General features: G+C 37.8%; 1 protein-coding gene across 1 annotated transcript in view; it reads right to left on the bottom strand.

The window, feature by feature from the left end:
* Positions 1 to 8,400: 8,400 nt before the first annotated feature.
* The window catches only part of ABCD3 (ATP binding cassette subfamily D member 3), an 83,032-nt gene continuing 73,554 nt past the window's right edge, over positions 8,401 to 17,878 (bottom strand). Inside the window, exons 21-23 of the mRNA XM_086391308.1 lie at positions 14,359 to 14,463; positions 11,918 to 11,974; positions 8,401 to 9,874 (exon numbers count right to left, since the gene is read on the bottom strand). Coding sequence (XP_086247434.1) covers positions 9,797 to 9,874; positions 11,918 to 11,974; positions 14,359 to 14,463 — 240 coding nt within the window. The 3' untranslated portion in view covers positions 8,401 to 9,796. The remainder of the gene's footprint in view (positions 9,875 to 11,917; positions 11,975 to 14,358; positions 14,464 to 17,878) is intronic.

Raw genomic sequence — 17,878 nt, 5'->3', positions numbered from 1 at the left:
TCTTGTCTCCTTGATCAACTCCCAAGCCCCCGAGCTTACCACCAGAAGTTACAAAGGTTTACAGGCACAAGGGGAGGGAATAGAGACCTCACTTCCCGATGCAGTATGTTGATCCCACACTGCAAAGAACATGTGGGGTGGGACCATCCTTGGAAGACACTATCTGTCACAAAGGCACATTTATAAAAAGTAACAACTAGGAAATAAGACAGATACAAGAATCAGAAAATAAAATAGGATCAACAAATATCAAATGCCTAGCAATAAATCTAATGAAAATATGTAATACCTCTACACTGAAAACAACAAAACATTCAGTTCAGTTGCTCAGTCGTGTCCAACTCTTTGAGACCCCATGGACTGCAGCCTGCCAGGGTTCTCTGTCCATTACCAACTCCCAGAACTTGCCCAAACACATGTCCATCGAGTCAGTGATGCCATCCACCATTTCATCCTCTGTCGTCCCCTTCTCCTCCTGCCCTCGATCTTTCCCAGCATCAGGGTCTTTTCCAATGAGTCAGTTCTTCACATGAGGTGGCCAAAGTATTGGAGCTCAAGGTTCAGCATCAGTCCTTCCAATGAATTTTCAGGACTGATTTCCTTTAGGTTTGACTGGTTGGATCTCCTTGCAGTCCAAGGGACTCTCAAGAGTCTTCTCCAACACCACAATTCAAAAGCATCAATTCTTCGGTGCTCAGCTTTCTTTATAGTCCAACTCTCACATCCATACACAACATAGAAAAAACTATTTGACTAAATGAAACTTTGTTGGCAAAGTAGTATTTCTGTTTTTTAATATGCTGTCTAGGTTAATCATAGCTTTCCTTCCAAGGAGCATCTTTTTAATTTCATGGCTTCAGTCACCATCTGCAGTGATTTGGAGCCCAAGAAAATAAGTCTGTCATTGTTTCCATTGTTTCCCCATCTATTTGCCATGAAGTGATGGGACCAGATGCCATGATCTTAGTTTTCTGAATGTTGAGTTTTAAGCCAGCTTTTTCACTCTCTTCTCTCACTTTCATCAAGAGGCTCTTTAGTTCCTCTTCACTTTCTGCCATAAGGGTGGTGTCATCTGCATATCTGAGGTTATTGATATTTCTCCCAGGAATCTTGATTCCAGCTTGTGCTTATCCAGCTCGGCATTTTGCATGATGTACTCTGCATATAAGTAAAAGAAGCAGGGTGACAATATACAGCCTTGACGTACTCCTTTCCCAATTTGGAACCAGTTTGTTGTTATATGCCCAGTTCTAACTGTTGCTTTTTGACCTGCATACAGATTTCTCAGGAGGCAGGTCTGGTATTCTCATCTCTTGAAGAATTTTCCACAGTTTGTTGTGATCCACACAGTCAAAGGTTTTGGAGTACTCAATAAAGCAGAAGTAGATATTTTTCTGGAATTCTCTTGCGTTTTCTATGATCCAACGGATGTTGGCAATTTGATCTCTGGTTCCTCTGCCTTTTCTAAATCCAGCTTGAACATCTGGAAATTCTCAATTCACATACTGTTGAAGCCTAGCTTGGAGAATTTTGAGCCTTCCTTTGATAGTATGTGAGATGAATTGAAAAAGTCTTAAATAAACGAGGAATCTATCATGTTCAGGAATTTTGCAGTTGTTGGGTGCACACATTAATTAGGTCAAGGTGGTTAGCTGTGTTCAATATTTATGTGAGGTTTTGTTTTGTTATTGGTTGATGAAGCCTTTATCATTACACAACATCCTTTTTAATGTTTAGAAATGCTTGCTGCCTTAAAAGTATACTTTGGGTTCTGAGACAAGATGATGGAGTAGAAGGATTTGAGCTTACCTCCTCTCACAAAAACACCAAAATCACAATTATCTGCTGAAGAACCATTGACAAAAAAGATTGGAACCTACCAAAAAAAAGATATTTTACATCTAAAGACAAAGAAGCAGCCACAATGAGATAGTAGGAGAGATTTGTGATATAATCAAATCCCATATCTTCCAGGTGGGTGACCCACAAACTGGAAAATAATTTTATCACAGAGGTTCTCTCACAGGAGTTAGAGTTCTGAGCCCCCATCAGGCTTCCCAGGCTGGGGGTCTGACATCAGGTAGAGGAGCCCTCAGAGCATCTGGTTTTGAAGGCCAGTGGGGCTTGATCAAAGGAAGTTTACAGGACAAGGGGAAACAGAAACTCTACTCTTGGAGGGTACACACAAATCTCATGTGCACAGGACCCAGGGGGAAAGCAGTGATTTCCTAGGAGCCTGGGCCAGAAGCACCTCGTGGTCCTGGAGGGACTCTGGGAGATGTAGGGGCAGGGTGTGGCTATGGCTCATTGTGGGGACAGGGACATCAGTGGCAGAGGCACCCCCAACAGCCCTTAGGTGCCAGTGCTGGGATGCCTCAGGCAGACGACAAATAGGGTGACACAGGGCACAGGCTGCCTAGTCTTCCTGAGCCCACAGCCACCTGCAAACACACCTGTTGACACAGCTCTGCCCACTAGACAGACAGACAAGACTGAGCTCCACCCACCGGTGGGCAGGCACCAGGCCTTCCTACTAAGAAGCCTACACAAGTTTCTAGATCAGCCTCACCCACCAAGAGGCAGACACCAGAAGCAAAAGGACCTACAACCCTGCATTCCAAGCATCGGAGGTCACACACACAGAAAGTTAGACAAAATGAGACAGCAGAGGAATATGTTCCAGATGAAGGAACAAGAGAAAACCCCAGAAGAATAACTAAGTGAAGCAGAGATAAGTAATTACCTGAAAGAGAACTCAGAGTAATGAGTGTAAAGATGATCCAAGATTTTGGAGAAAGAAGATAGAAGAAATGCTTAACAAAGAGCTAGAAGATATAAAGAACAGTTGAACAATACAATAGTTGAAATGAAAAATACACAAAAAGGAATCAATAGCAGAATAAATGAGGCAGAAGCATGGATAAGTGAGCTGGAAGACAGAATGATGGAAATTACTGCTGTGGAACAGAATACAGAAAACAGAATGAAAACCAATGAGGACAGTTTAAGAGACCTGTGGGACACAATTAAATGCACCAACATTCACATAATAGAGGTTCCAAAGGAGAAGAGAGAAAGAGCCTGAAAAAAATACCCAAAGACACAGTAGCTGAAAACTTCCCTAGCGTGGGAAAGGAAACAGCCACCCAAGTCCAAGAAGCACCGAGAGCCCCACACACAATAAATCCAAAAAAGAACAAGCCAAGACACATAATAATCAACTTGACAAAAATCAAAGACAACATTAAAGAAATTAAACAACAAAAATTAAAGAAAAAACATCAAAAGCAACAGGCAAAAGCAACAAATAATATATAAGGGAATCCCCATAAGGTCATCAGCTGATTTTGCAGCAGAAACTCTGCAGGCTACCAGGAAGCAGCACAATATTTATTATAGTGACAAAAGGAGAAAACCTACAACCAAGAATACTCTACCCAGCAAGGTTCTCATTCAGATTCAACAGAGAAATTGAAAGCTTTACAAACAGGAAAAATCTAAGAGAATTCAGCACCACCAAACCAGCTTCCCAACAAATGCTACAAGAACTGTTCTAAGTAGAAAAGAAAAGACCACAGCTACAAACAAGAAAATTATGAGCGGGAAAGCTCACTAGTAAAGGCAAACATACAGTAAAAGTAGGAATCATCCACACACAAGTATGGTATCAAAACTAATAATTGCGTTCAGTTCAGTTGCTCAGTTGTGTCCGACTCTTTGTGACCCCATGAATCGCAGCACACCAAGCCTCCCTGTCCATCACCAACTCCCAGAGTTCACTCAGACTCACGTCCATCGAGTCAGTGATGCCATCCAGCCATCTCATCCTCTGTCGTCCCCTTCTCCTCCTGCCCCCAATCCCTCCCAGCATCAGGGTCTTTTCCAATGAGTCAACTCTTCGCATGAGGTGGCCAAAGTATTGGAGTTTCAGCTTTAGCATCAGTCTTTCCAATGAACACCGAGGACTGATCTCCTTTAGAATGGACTGGTTAGATCTTCTTGCAGTCCAAGGGACTCTCAAGAGTCTTCTCCAACACCACAGTTCAAAAGCATCAATTCTTTGGCACTGTGAGGAGAGTACAAATGCAGGATACTGGAAATGCCTTTGAAATTAAGACACTAGCAACTTAAAACAATCATAAACCTAAGCACCTATGGTCAATTAATCTAAAACAAAGGAGGCAGGAATGTACAGTGGAGAAAAGGTATTCTCTTCAATAAGTGGTACTGGAAAAACTGGACAACTATATGTAAAAGAATGAAATCAGAACATTCTCTAAAACCATATACAAAAATAAACTCAGAATGGATTAAAGACCAAAATGTAAGACTGGATACTATAAAATACTTAGAGGAAACATAGGCAGGACACTCTGACATAAAGTGCAGAAATATCTTTTTGGATCCACTTCTAAGAGTAAAGAAAATAAAAACAAACATAAACAAATGGGTCCTAATTCAACTTAAAAGTTTTTACAAAGCAAAGGAAACCACACACAAAATGAAAAGATAAACTATAGAATGGGAGAAAATATGTGCAAGCCATGTGACCAAAAAGGGATTAATCTCCAAAATATACAAACAGTTCATGCAGCTCAGTATTAAAACAAACAATCCAAAAAATGGGCAGAAGATCCAAACAGACTTTTTTCCAAAGAATATATACCATAATTTGAAAATATACATGCACCTCAATGTTCACTGCAGCATTATTTACAATAGCCAAGACAGGGAAGCAACCTAAATGCCCATGGACAGATGAAAGGATAAATAAAATGTGGTACATCTATACCACGGAATATTACTCAGACATAAAGAATTGAAATAACACTATTTGTTACAACACAGAGATTATCAAACTAAGTGAAGTAAGTCAGAGAAAGACAAATATATATCATTAATATGTGAAATCTAAAAAAATGATACAAATGAAATTATTTACAAAACCTAGACAGACTCACAGACATAGAAAACAAACTTATGGTTACCCAAAAGGGCAGGTTGGGGGGAGAAGAATAAATCAGGAATTTGGGATTAACATATACACACTACTATATGTAAAATAGATGATTAAGAAGGACCAGCTGGTCTAGGTTTTGTAATCAGACAATTTAGAACTCAAATTGTTGGTCTACCATTTATTTTTTCTATAAGCCCAATAATTTACTTTGTGCTATGAGTCTTAACTTACCTTTCTGGGGATCATTTTAACCATCTTATAGTATACTTGTCAAATAAACAATAAACATGAGGATCTGGCAAGTTTTAAGAGTCTACTTTGATATTTAAACATTCATCTAACAAAGGACTCATATTCAGAATATATATAAATCTCTAACATCAATAGGACAATTCATAAAAGGAGGCCCAAAGATTTAAATGGCCCCTTCAAAAAGGAGGCTATCCAAATGGAAACATGAAATGAGCTCAGTTGTTACTGGTCAGGGAAATGCAAAATGAAACCACGATGATTTACTGTTGATGGCTAAAAATACATAAATAAAAGAGAAAAAACATTCATAATACCAAGGACTGGGAAAACAGATTCTCATACACTTACAGTGGGAGTGTCAAAATGGCACTTCAGTGAACAGTCTGGTGGCGGTGTATGTATCAAAGTTGAATACATTACATTCCAAAAATGAACACGTATGTGCACCAAAAGACATGCATAAGGTTTATAGGAACTATCTGTAATAGCGCCAAAGAGAAAGCACAATGCCCATTGGTGGTAAGATTAATGAAGTGTCATCTATTCATATAATTAAATATTATACAGCAAATAAAAGTGAAGGCACTTTTGCCACATCTAAAATGTATCAGTCATTTTCATAAGGTTGACGGAAAGCAAACACACACAAAGGGTATTTAATTACATATGAAGCTCGAAAACAGGTAACCAAATTTCTAAGTCTAAATAAAATGGTTTTTACAGTCATGATTGAACGAAGACATGAAGGTGGCCTTGAAGTGGGACAATGTCCTATTTCTTGATCTGGGCGGGGATGGTAATGAGCACGAACACTTTCTAAAAATTCAATGAGCCTAAGATTTATGGGCTTTTCTGTTTACATATTATATTGCAATAAAGTGTTTACAAATTTTTTAAAATGATTTAACTATATGCGGTGGGTGTGACAGGAATACAGGCAGTAGGGAATGCCTAAAACTGATAAATTAAGAAACAGTTATGTAACCCACTATCTAAAAAATAAAAACCACCACAAAACAATTAGAAGTTAAAAATGGTTGCCCTCAGGGCATGGGGAGGGGCTGTTATTCATTAATTTCTGGTACTAGAATTTATTAAGTGACATGCTTGTTTACAGGTTAGAGCATTTCAATTCTTCACAAAGGAAAAATAACTGACGTAGGGAAAAATGTAAACCATTTCCTACAGTTAACAATGCTGAAGTCCATCTACTAGAAGAAAATTCATTCTGCTTTTAGGCAAATTATGGTTTTAAACATCAAATTTAAAAGTTAAAAAATTATATAAGGAAATGACAGATGTTATAACATCACCACAGTTTTAAGTCAAATGCTAATCATTAAGTAGGGTGGAGGTGAAGGGTGGCAGGATTTGTCATCCCAAAATACCCACTTTGCAATAAGGACTAGTTGAGTTAAAGGCACTTAAAACAGCAGGTGCAGGAACGTCACTCTGACTCTTCCCCCTTTCTTCCTAAAAACAGGAAGTAAAACCTCCGTAGACAAGATGTCCTTCCTACACCAGAAGGAAAATAACACTCTTACCAAGGACAGGATGTTGAGGCTGACAGAATTCTATACAAACCTTATTAAATAATGCTTACCTTCCCCTAGGCTCTCCACAGTTACTTTTCCACAGTCACCTCTCTTTGCAGCACCATCGGCTTTAGTTTTGCCACTTCTTTGGGGCTTCCCTTCCTTATAAGGGCTCCTGTAAAACTTAAATAAATGTGTCTGTTTTTCATCTGTTAATCTGTTTTATGCCAACTTAATTCTTAGGCTGGGCCTAAGAGGGTAGAGATAAAATTTTACCTCCCCTATAGAGGCAAACCCCAGGTACCTGCTATTCTGTTAGTGCACAGCATACAATGCTAGTTGTTTACATCCCTGTTTTCTCATATAAAAGTAGAAGCTCGCTACGAGAACCAAGTGATAAACTTGATATGCAGTGTTGCTCACGGATGAAAGCCCTTATCCTTAGCTTCAGTTAGTTCAGTTCAGTCACTCAGTTATGTCCAACTCCTTGCAACCCCATGGACTTCAGCACGCCAGGCCTCCCTGTCCATCACCAACTCCCGGAGTTTACCAAACTCATGTCCACTGAGTTGGTGATGCCATCCATCCTGCCTTCAATCTTTCCCAGCATCAAGGTCTTTTCAAATGAGTCAGCTCTTTGCATCAGGTGGCCAAAGTATTGGAGTTTCAGCTTCAGCATCAGTCCTTCCAATGAATATTCAGGACCAATTTCCTTTAGGATGGACTGGATGGATCTCCTTGCAGTCCAAGGGACTCTCAAGAGTCTTCTCCAACACCACAGTTCAAAAGCATCAATTCTTTGGCATTCAGCTTTCTTTATAGTCCCAATATGACTACTGGAAAAACCATAGCTTTGACTAGACGGACCTTTGTTGGCAAAGTAATGGCTCTGCTTTTTAATATGCTGTCTAGGTTGGTTGTAACTTTTCTTCCAGGGAGTAAGTGTCTTTTAATTTCATGGCTGCAGTCACCATCTGCAGTGATTTTGGAGCCTCAAAAAATAAAGTCTTTCACTGTTTCCCCATCTATTTGCAGATTAAACAGCCATTTATTTCCCACTGCAGTCTATGGATGATGCTAACAGGAATTATGTGGAAAAGGATGTCCCATGGTCAATCACATCTTGGAAACACTGGATTCCTTTATTGTAAGCCTTCCTAGAACTATCAAGTTAATGTACACGGTGATTCTCCAGGGAAGGGATCTTCTTTCACACCTCAAATGGTGAGGCAATTTTTAATTTACAGGGAAGGAAAAATCAAGGAGAAACATTTTTTTTTTGATCACAAGAGGCATAACGGGGCAGTTAGGAAAATACTTCTATTAGTAGGCTTAGGGTATCTTAGCAATCTGATAATTTGAAACTTCCCCCATGTCATAAAATCTTCCCTAGGACTGATACGATCTTTCAAGGTCCCCTGACTATTTGGTAGCATTTGTGAAGTACACCTAAGGTTTTTTCATGATTTTTCTAAAAAAGAAATTTATTTCAATAAAACCACATTTGACAAAACTTTTTAAAATTGAGACACTGGGTGCCAAAAAGGCCTTCTGAATTTTTATTTTTGTATTTTTCAAGTCAAGACTGTATGAACTCTGTATGAACTATCTAGGATTTATATACCAGAATAAAAAGAACGAGCAAAGATTGTATAGGATATCTGATTCTTTTTTAATCTGAACAGAAAATAAGTAAGTATACAAGTTTGCTAAACAGAAGTTGTAAAAACTGAATGTTATGTATTATGGAATCAGTACAAGTTTTACTTCGGTAGTTGGTGATTCTTAGAGTTAATTTTGCAAAAAAAACAAAACCAGTTATGCAAAAACAAGAATATAAAAAGCCCCTTTCTGAATCCCAGTTTGATAAAACTGATTTCATATCTAGCTTATTGATAATACTCAATTGCAGTTTTCCCTGTGCAAATAATACACATAGTCATTAATGGTGGTTTGGTGAGATAAAATTGATTTCTCTTAGGATATAGTTCAATATAATAACCCAAATGTAAAAAAGTTATTCAAGATTCACAGAGATAAACCAGTGCCTCAGGAAACATAATTCACTCACGTGCATAATTTTATAACACACTTCTTAAACATACAATCACGGTCAAAGACAGTGATAACATTGCATACTCAGTGCTTCACATGATGTAGTGCACTCTTAAGGCTCATCTGGAGTTTAACACCGTGTAACCACCATGCATTTAATGAATGGGCTTCTAACATACACAAATCCACTCAATTCATTAGAAATTCTAAAAATATTAGAAGACTTTGAGCTTGACATGTAAGGACTTTGTGTTCTAATATCCCAATCACTGAAAAGATTAGGTGGAAACACAGTAACCCTCCCCTGTAAGCAAGACTGCACATGTACTTTCGTTGCATCATCACAAAGAACCCCAAAACAACTCAATACTGAAGACTGTGAGGGGCATATTTATTACTTAGGCAAAGAAAATTCAAATGGCTTTCTTGGAGTCCAGTGTGCCCCAAGACATATGCAAGGAATGAGGATAACTGTGGCAGCCCAAGAACTCTGCCACGGTGTCATAAATGCCATTATGCCAAGATACACATTTTGATAAAACACTGTGATTTGTTTCCCGCTATCATGGGACACAAGAAAATGAAACTCAAGACTCTTGTTAGAACAGGACAAGTGATGACCCCAGTTTTAAATAGGGTTCTTCATTGAAGGAAAAGATAGAGCCATAAAAGTCAAAGTAGCTGACTTCAAATGGTTTACATCCCAGGATGAATCAGGTTACACTGATTTAAGCCCAATTTAATTTAGGCAGGTTTTTAACCACAAGAATAAGGACATTCTTAGTACATATTAATAATTAAACCAACATATACACAATTAGCAATATCCTATATAATATTAAATGTTTCAATAACTTGTTCTCGATTATTTGGTACCTAATTTGTTGCTTTGTTTTAAAAAACAAGCTCAACTTTATTTTACAATGTACTTTGTATTTCTAATTGTATTGTGTAATTATTTCATTGAAGCTGGTACAATACAGTTCTCCGGATTCTAGGAGCCAAATTCAACTGTATCTTCTGTTATCTGTTTGAATTCATAATTGCCTCTGCCATCCATATGCAGGTAGTACTAGGGGAAAGAAGGGAGAAAGAAATCAATAACTGAGAATCTTCTTTCAGTCAGGAATTTATGTAGAGGTCATCAGACAAGAAAATGACTGGAAACAATCATTGTAAGCCACTAAAATTTTCAAAAGTTTATACTCAGAAATGCATACCATTTTCCAAGGAAAGACTAAATGACGAAGTTTGCTCTTTTTAAAAATAGTCACAAAATACCTCTGCTTGTAGCGGATATAGCACTTTCCATTATGAGAACTAAAACACCAGACCTCCTCATTCATTTTAAAGGAACCAAATCTGTAAGCATCCCACAGAGTAGAATGCTTCTGTCACTCCACAACTGATCTGGTCAGCAGAGGTGCAGCTGTACTGTGTGCAAGCCTATCAGGCAGGACAGCCTCTGAAACATTCACTTTAGCTGGTTTCCCAGATTGGTTCCGAACCTCTAACTTAAGGCTTTTTGTTCAATTGTTGACTTGGCAAAGGAGGAAAAGAGCCCATATAATTCCATCCTACAAAGATGCTTAGGATAGCAGCTACAAAGCCTTCTGTTTTATTTAGTGGTTTTTTTGTTTACTGAAAAGATCTTCTTTTTTCCAGTTTTCTATATTGTTATTTTAAGCTATTTTGGACTCAACACTGCAGTTCTTTGTGTCTCCCCCTCCATCACATGGTCACTGATCCGATGGTTACTTTGCTACTTGTCTACACCTCCAGGAGAAGAGGAAAGGGGAAAGCCAAGTCCTTGCACTGTCCTATGGTTGTAATGTTTATGAACTTCTGTGAAAACACAAAGGCTTGGGTATATTTTAAACTGCCTTGATATCCAGTTAGTCTTCCATTCAATTAACAAAAGTGGGAAAATCATAATGTGCCATTATAAAACTATCTTTAAAAGTCAACAGCTATACACAATTTCATTAAAGTTTATTAAGAGCTTTCATACAGACTACATCTGATCCTCATGGTAACCTAGGAGACAGCTGGGCAAGATCAGTAACTCTATTATACAAAGGAAACAATGTCAGAAACAGTGTTGCCTAAACCCAGGTATTCTGACTTCAAATTCCATGATCTTCATTTAACCATCTGTACACTACCATTTGGACCATAATATTCCTGAGAGCAAAGACAGTACTCTGTATCCCGCATAACACTTAACCCAGTATTTGGCTTTTTTTTAAAAAAGGAGCTCAGTCAGGTGTATTTTATGGGACAAGATAGCCTTACCATATTACAATTTTTCTCAAACCCTTTCTTTCACCTGAAATTTCTGTATCATTTAGGAAGGAAAGGAGGAAGGAAAGAAAGAGAGAAAAAAAGAGGGAGGTAGGAAGAAAGAAAAAGAGAGAGCAAGAGAAAGCAAGCAGGGAGAAAGAAAGAAAAAAGAAAGGAAAGAAAGAAGAAATGAACTAAGCTGGGTTTATTCTTCGGGGTTGATCATTTTACACTAGGAGAGGAAAAGAACTGCTATGGTGAGAAGGGCTCTGTGATACTGCCGGAGAACCTGAACTGCTGCAAAGCTCACTGTAGTATCTTTGTAAATTAGAGGGACCACTTAATGAATTCTATTTTATTATAGTGTGTGATGATAAACAGCTTACATTATAGTTTCCTCCTTGTAGTCCTGATTTCTACTAAAGCTGTCCCTAAACTTTTTGCCATCTGATCCTTCTTAAGACTCTCTTTCCTTTTGGTCAGTAGAGAATGGTTAGAAAAGGCTGTGATCAGATTATGTACATTTTAGTCAGTTCATTATGTAATAGTGATTTATAAAACTGGAGAATCATTAACTGGTTCTCTAATACCTTTCCTATACAACTAGAGACTATCCATATTAATATATATTATATGGCCCTCAAAATTGACAACTACAATAATATTTATAAAAATGCTATTTTATAACAATGAATTAGAATCACCTTTTCCCCTGAAATTATATATCTATGATGGAACACACACCAAGAAATCTAAAGTCATAATCACCTAAATTCATATTATGAAAATAAAACAAACTTTCACTATACCATTCAATATAAGAAATACAAACCTCATGGTGTTTCCAAAGAGACTTTCTATGTGACACAGTGAAGAGGGTAATGCCAACCTAATACAAGGAAAACGATTTAGGTTTACATCAATAACACAGTTACAAAGTAAATTAGTTTATATAATTTAAGCTGTTAAGATGACTGGCTTCAGTAGCTATAGTTAAAAATCAACTGATACCAAATGTTTAAAGTAACAGAAAGTATAGGCCATCAACTACATAATAAAAACTAACAAGTATCAATAGAGTCTAAGAAAGAAAAAAAACTAAACTAACAGTTACTAGCTTAATTAACTGTATTGTTTTGTTTTGGGCACAAAATATATATCCTAGCATATTTTCTATTTTATTGTGAAAAATATATGAAAAGAGCATAAGGATGGTAAAAATGACAAAAGGTCAAAATCAGGAAAATTAAATCAATATAGTATTGCCTACAATAAATCTGTTTTTCAAATACAGTACAATCTTTACTAGAACCCCTTAATTTGGAACATGTCTTAGAATTCAGATTTTGGAAAAGCAGCATTTACCACTCCCAGAGGGTTCTGAGGTAGAATTCTGAAATTAACACATCAATGTTTCTGCAGCAACACATATGGACATGGACATTCAGGAAGATAAATATCAATAAAAGGGCTTAAAAATCTATTAGTTCAGGCCAGCTCTGGCTACCCAGTAAACTTGCCACAAAACAATGAAAAATCTTTTTCAGTTTTAAAAGCTCACTGGATTTTAGACTGTGAATTAGGGTTTATGGACCATTCTTCAGATTTTCAAAACAACATCAAGAGATGTAGCTAGCTGCTCTGGATCAGTGATTCTCAACCGGGAAGAAGAGGCAGGACATTTTGCCCCGTAGGGGACACATTTCAAGGTCTTCTGATTGTCAAAACTAACAGTGCTAGAGACATCTAATGAGTTGAGATCAAAAATGTTCCAAACATCCCACAAAGCAGAGGACAGCCTCCCACAACTAAGAATAATCCACCCAAAACGTCAACAGTGCTGAGCCTGAGCAACCCTGCTCTAGGATCACGGTTTCTCAACATGGGTCTCTCGAGGCTGAGAAACAGGCTAGGGTAACCAGGAAAAAATCTCCACCATGAGTTCCAAATCTTACTTTCATTTTGAGAATTAAAAAGAATTTGGGTAAGTATATTCTTCTTATCACTTCCATCATGAGATTTAAGTGCCTAGGTTCGTGCATACACTTCTGCTGGTACCATGTGATGACTTAAGCTGGTATTGTTTAAAATTTTTAATGTGTAATAAGTTCAGGTGCCAAAGGAAAGGTTATCAGACAGGTCAGAAACTGCATGACAAATATACTATCAGTTATTAACAAAATATATATTTCAATGGTGCAACACATGTGATTTTTGAAAGCTTACTTCAGATATTATTTCTCTTATAATTCTAAAATAATTAGATCAGATCTCAACTGAATGAAGGCATTCTTTATTACAGAATTATTTAAGTCAAAATACATAGGCAAAATTCAAAACATAAGATCTGGACTTCATATTATATTTGGACCTCACATTTCAAACTAGTAGTTTAGTTTCAGCAAAACAGTATCAAATGTCTTTCTAATGCTGCAATTTTGAAACTGTGTTTTAAAATTTCTTCTGTACTTAATTTGTAAGTTTATACCGGTTTTGTAGCTGTAAAGGAGTTTCAAGTTTAAGTTCATACCTCATATCATGTTTATCCATTTTTAAGTGCCATTAAAGTAATACAATTTATCAACCGGGGGCCCCACAGGAATTTTTTTCTTTTAAATGGAATCTATACACAGGAGAATTGCATATTTTATGCGGACTTGCAGCCTACAGCTAGATATAAGAGGAAATTGCATGGAGCGTCTAAGTCACTAATCAAATACAGACTACATTGTTTTATGTATAAGAGAATTCCACAAACACCTCTTAATACCTTCAAATCTGAAAATCTATATAGATAAATGGATTTAAAAAAAAAAAAAAAGGCTACTATACTAAAAGAAGCCTTGGTAAAATATTGACCAGGCCAGACAAAAAAAACAGATATATTAAAAGTTGCCAAATAATTTGCCAATTTTTTTAATTAAAATTTTTTTAAAATTTTCTTTATAAAAAAACAAATGATATTTAGGTAAAGCTAATGGAACAAATTAAGAAAATATCAGTTTATTAACAATGAGGATAGGGAATGAGATAAAAGGGGAAATTTTTAAATATTTATTTTATATCTAACACATGGCTAGAAAGAATTATACACAGAACTCACTGACAATTTTCTCTTTTAGTCGTATCTATTTTATCAGTTTAAAATCTTTATTAAAGCAAGATACCTTCCTTTGATAGTAATTTTGTCACTTCATAACTTGGAATCTTCTCTTGGATAGATATTTGGTTGGACACAGTAAAGTGGGAGCAGGGACAGAATATCACACTCACCTCTCGACAATGACTGTAAATGTAGTCTTCCACATCCACACTAACTGCACTTGTACATTCATCCAAAATAGCAAACTGGGGCTTGTGATAAAATAGTCTTGCCATCTGAAGCACGAAAGGAAATACTCTGTATAATCATATGTCACACTACTGAATAACATTAGTAAGCTAAAACAGATTTTCTTTCAATTAAATATATATTTATATTCTTGTAAACAAAGAAGGAAATGTATTCTAACTCAAAAAATTTACTTCTCAGAAACAAAAACAACATAAAGAAACTTGATTGCTTTCATTGCCTTCCCAAGCAAAGAGAAAAATGTAACACATGAGAAACACTGTTATGAGTAAAGCAAAAGCTCTTGACTGATATGAGATGAAGTTGAGCTTTAAATTAATATTAAAAAATTCTCTAAACAAGATTAGAGGATACACATTTTCATGAAATCTTAGAATTCAGACTATAGATAACTCAATGCAAAAACTATTTTTAAACAGTCTGTTGCTTAAGTAATGCCAACTAATATTAAGTTGCGAATTTATATTCCTACCAATAATGTCTGAGTGCACATGTTGTATATATCACTGTGGTCAATATTGGGCATGCTCATTTTTAAAAGTCTATGTGAATTTCGTAAGTGAAAATTAACATCAAGACTGTTATAGCTTAACATTTCTTTGATTAGCAGGAATGCTGAAGATGTTGCTATTTATTTTCCATATGTATTTTATTTTCCAGGAATTATTTATCCTGACCCTTTGTCTAACAGATATTCCAAATGTCATCTGCCTCCTAACACCAATCTCGATGATATAAAGTGGGCACTTTCTATCCTTGCCCAATTTATCTTCTCTGCAACACTGAACTCAGGTGACCATTTCCCTTCTTGAGAAAGTGAGAGTGAGACCATGGGGTTTCAAGTATCTTAAGCTGTTTTCTCAAGTTTCTTTTCCAGCATTTTCTCTTTTGCTGAACCATTAAATGTTGGGGTCCCTGAGGGTTAATTTCTAGGCCCTCTTCTGTTTTTCCTATTTTGTTTCTCTGAGTGATCTTTTCAAGTCTCATGATTTCAAATATTATTTACATTTACTCCCCCAAATCTCTCTCCCACCCATACTTCTGTTCTAATTTCCAGGCTGATACATAAAAATTCCTATTTAATCTTTCTATTTGGATATCTTACAGGACTCACAGACTTTAAACATAAATCCATTCATCCATTTCCTCCACCCCATATTGAACACTTCAAAGCAGCTGCTCAAGCTAGAAAGCTGTCAGTCCTCCCTGGTCTTCTCTTCCTCCCCTACCCCCATCTTTAGTCCAAGTCAGCCCTGTGACGTCTACTCACTTTCCCCCAGCTTCCAATCATGCCCTCAGCCCAGAGCACAACCTTCTCCTGCCTGGATAACCACAAACAGCCTCCTGCTTCCTCCTCTGTGCCTCTTTAATTCTCCATGTAATCAGAGAGGATCTTCCAGAAATGTGAGAATTTCATTCTTCTACTTAAAACCCTTCAATGACTTCCCATTTCACTCAGAATAAAATCCAAACTCCTTACCATGACCTACAAGACACTGCACAACCTTATTCCTACTCACTCTCTAACCTCAACATTCCACGCCATCACCTCCTCTCAACGATCAGGAGACAAGGTGTCATAGGCCTTAGAGGCTTAGTACATGTCACGTTCCTCACGTCTCAAACGCCTCACTCTGCTCCTTGCATCATTCAAATTTCTGCTTAACGTCACCTTCTCAGACAAACCTACCTGATCCCTCCCAACCCAAGCGGGTCCCTTTTGTAACATCTCTGTAGCTCTTCACACAGCATAAACTACGTTGTCTGTTTCTTTGTCTATCCCTTAGGCTGTAATACTCACAAAAGCCAAGACACCATTTTAATCACTACTGCGTACCTAACGCCTGTATAGAATAGCAGACATTCAAATATTTGATCAATGGATAACCGAATCAGCTTTCTTGGAGTTTACACTTTATTTATAAGGGTGAGGAAGGGGAAACAGCAGGGACAGACTATCGAGAAGCTCGTTCAGCTGTGCAGAGAATGAAAGGCGTGGACAACCTGGGACCTTCGGTTATGGGAGAGTTTGGTCTCTAGATCACAGCGACCTGAAAATATCTTTCTGAAAGAGGGCTGCTGCTGCTGCTGCTAAGTCGCTTCAGTCGTGTCCGACTCTGTGCGACCCCACAGACGGCAGCCCACCAGGCTCCCCCGTCCCTGGGATTCTCCAGGCAAGAACACTGGAGTGGGTTGCCATTTCCTTCTCCAATGATGGAAGTGAAAAGTGAAAGTGAAGTCACTCAGTCGTGTCCGACTCTTAGCGACCCCATGGACTGCTGTCCACCAGGCTCCTCCGTCCATGGGATCTTCCAGGCAAGAGTACTGGAGTGTGGTGCCACTGCCTTCTCTGGAAAGTGGACTATAAGAAATTAAATATAGGTGTGTGTGTGTCAGGGTGGTGCAGAACTGAAGGAAAGGGATGTGATACAGTTAGAGGAGGGAGGGTCCAAAAACACAGATGGAAACAGTTAGCCTAATTAGGCTTTCTCAAGAGGAAGGATGATATATCATCCACAAACAGAGGAAACAGGAGTTCAGGACAGGCCAGTGCAAGGTTATTAAGAGGGGTGGTTATTTGAAAGCATTCAAATGCCCGTCCTCTGCGTTCCCAGGGAATGCTTTGCATTCCTTGTCTCCACACTTACCACGCTGTAAGGAAGTTTTCTCATCACATGTCTTTCTCTCTCCTACTATGTGGTTAGCCACTTGGTATTGCAATACAAAGAGATTTTGAAGAATATGAACACTGCAGTCATACTGCTGCCTGAGCTTGAAAAGCCACCCACAGCCTTCTACCAGCTTTAACATTTACTAGATATCTTCGCCTGGCAAGCCACTTAACTGTTCTACAGTTCTATTCCCTCTGCGGAATGGGATTCTCGTAGCTCTCATCTCACAGGACTGCTGAGAGAATGAAGTGAGATAACTGTGTAAAGTGCTTGGCATATTGCCTATATCACCTATTAAGCACTCAATAAAAATTAGCTGTCATTTAACTGAAATAACAGCTTCTCTTTTTTCTTTAAGGGATAGGAGGTGAGTTATTCTGCTGAGAGTGGTGGAGTAATAATGGGGTAGAAGGCCTGAAACTGGTAGTTTTCATATGATTATCATGAAAAATGAGACAGAGGGACAAAAATCAGTAAAATGACTGCCAAGACATGCTGTGAGGGCCTGAAAGACTGGAAACCATGGAAGTGTGGTGGCAGCAATCCATCTCTTTCTCTGACTTTTTTCCAGCGGTGCTCAGAAGCCCATGTACAGAAATGCTAAGGCAAACAAATGCTCTTGGGTCGGTATTTAAATAATATGAGAAAACAAAAAGTGAAAAAGGAAGTTAAGGGGAAGAGATCATTTGTTCATGTAAGAAATACCTCCTCTGTACCTCCTATGTGCCAGGGCCCAGATTAGTAAGTCTGTGCTGCATAGGAAAGAAGG

Source organism: Bos grunniens, chromosome 3 (assembly GCF_055505025.1).
Source record: "Bos grunniens cultivar Pamir isolate PY7600 chromosome 3, Bosgru_T2T1.0, whole genome shotgun sequence".
Taxonomy (NCBI): domain Eukaryota; kingdom Metazoa; phylum Chordata; class Mammalia; order Artiodactyla; family Bovidae; genus Bos; species Bos grunniens.
This window is presented reverse-complemented; position numbering and strand designations above follow the sequence as displayed.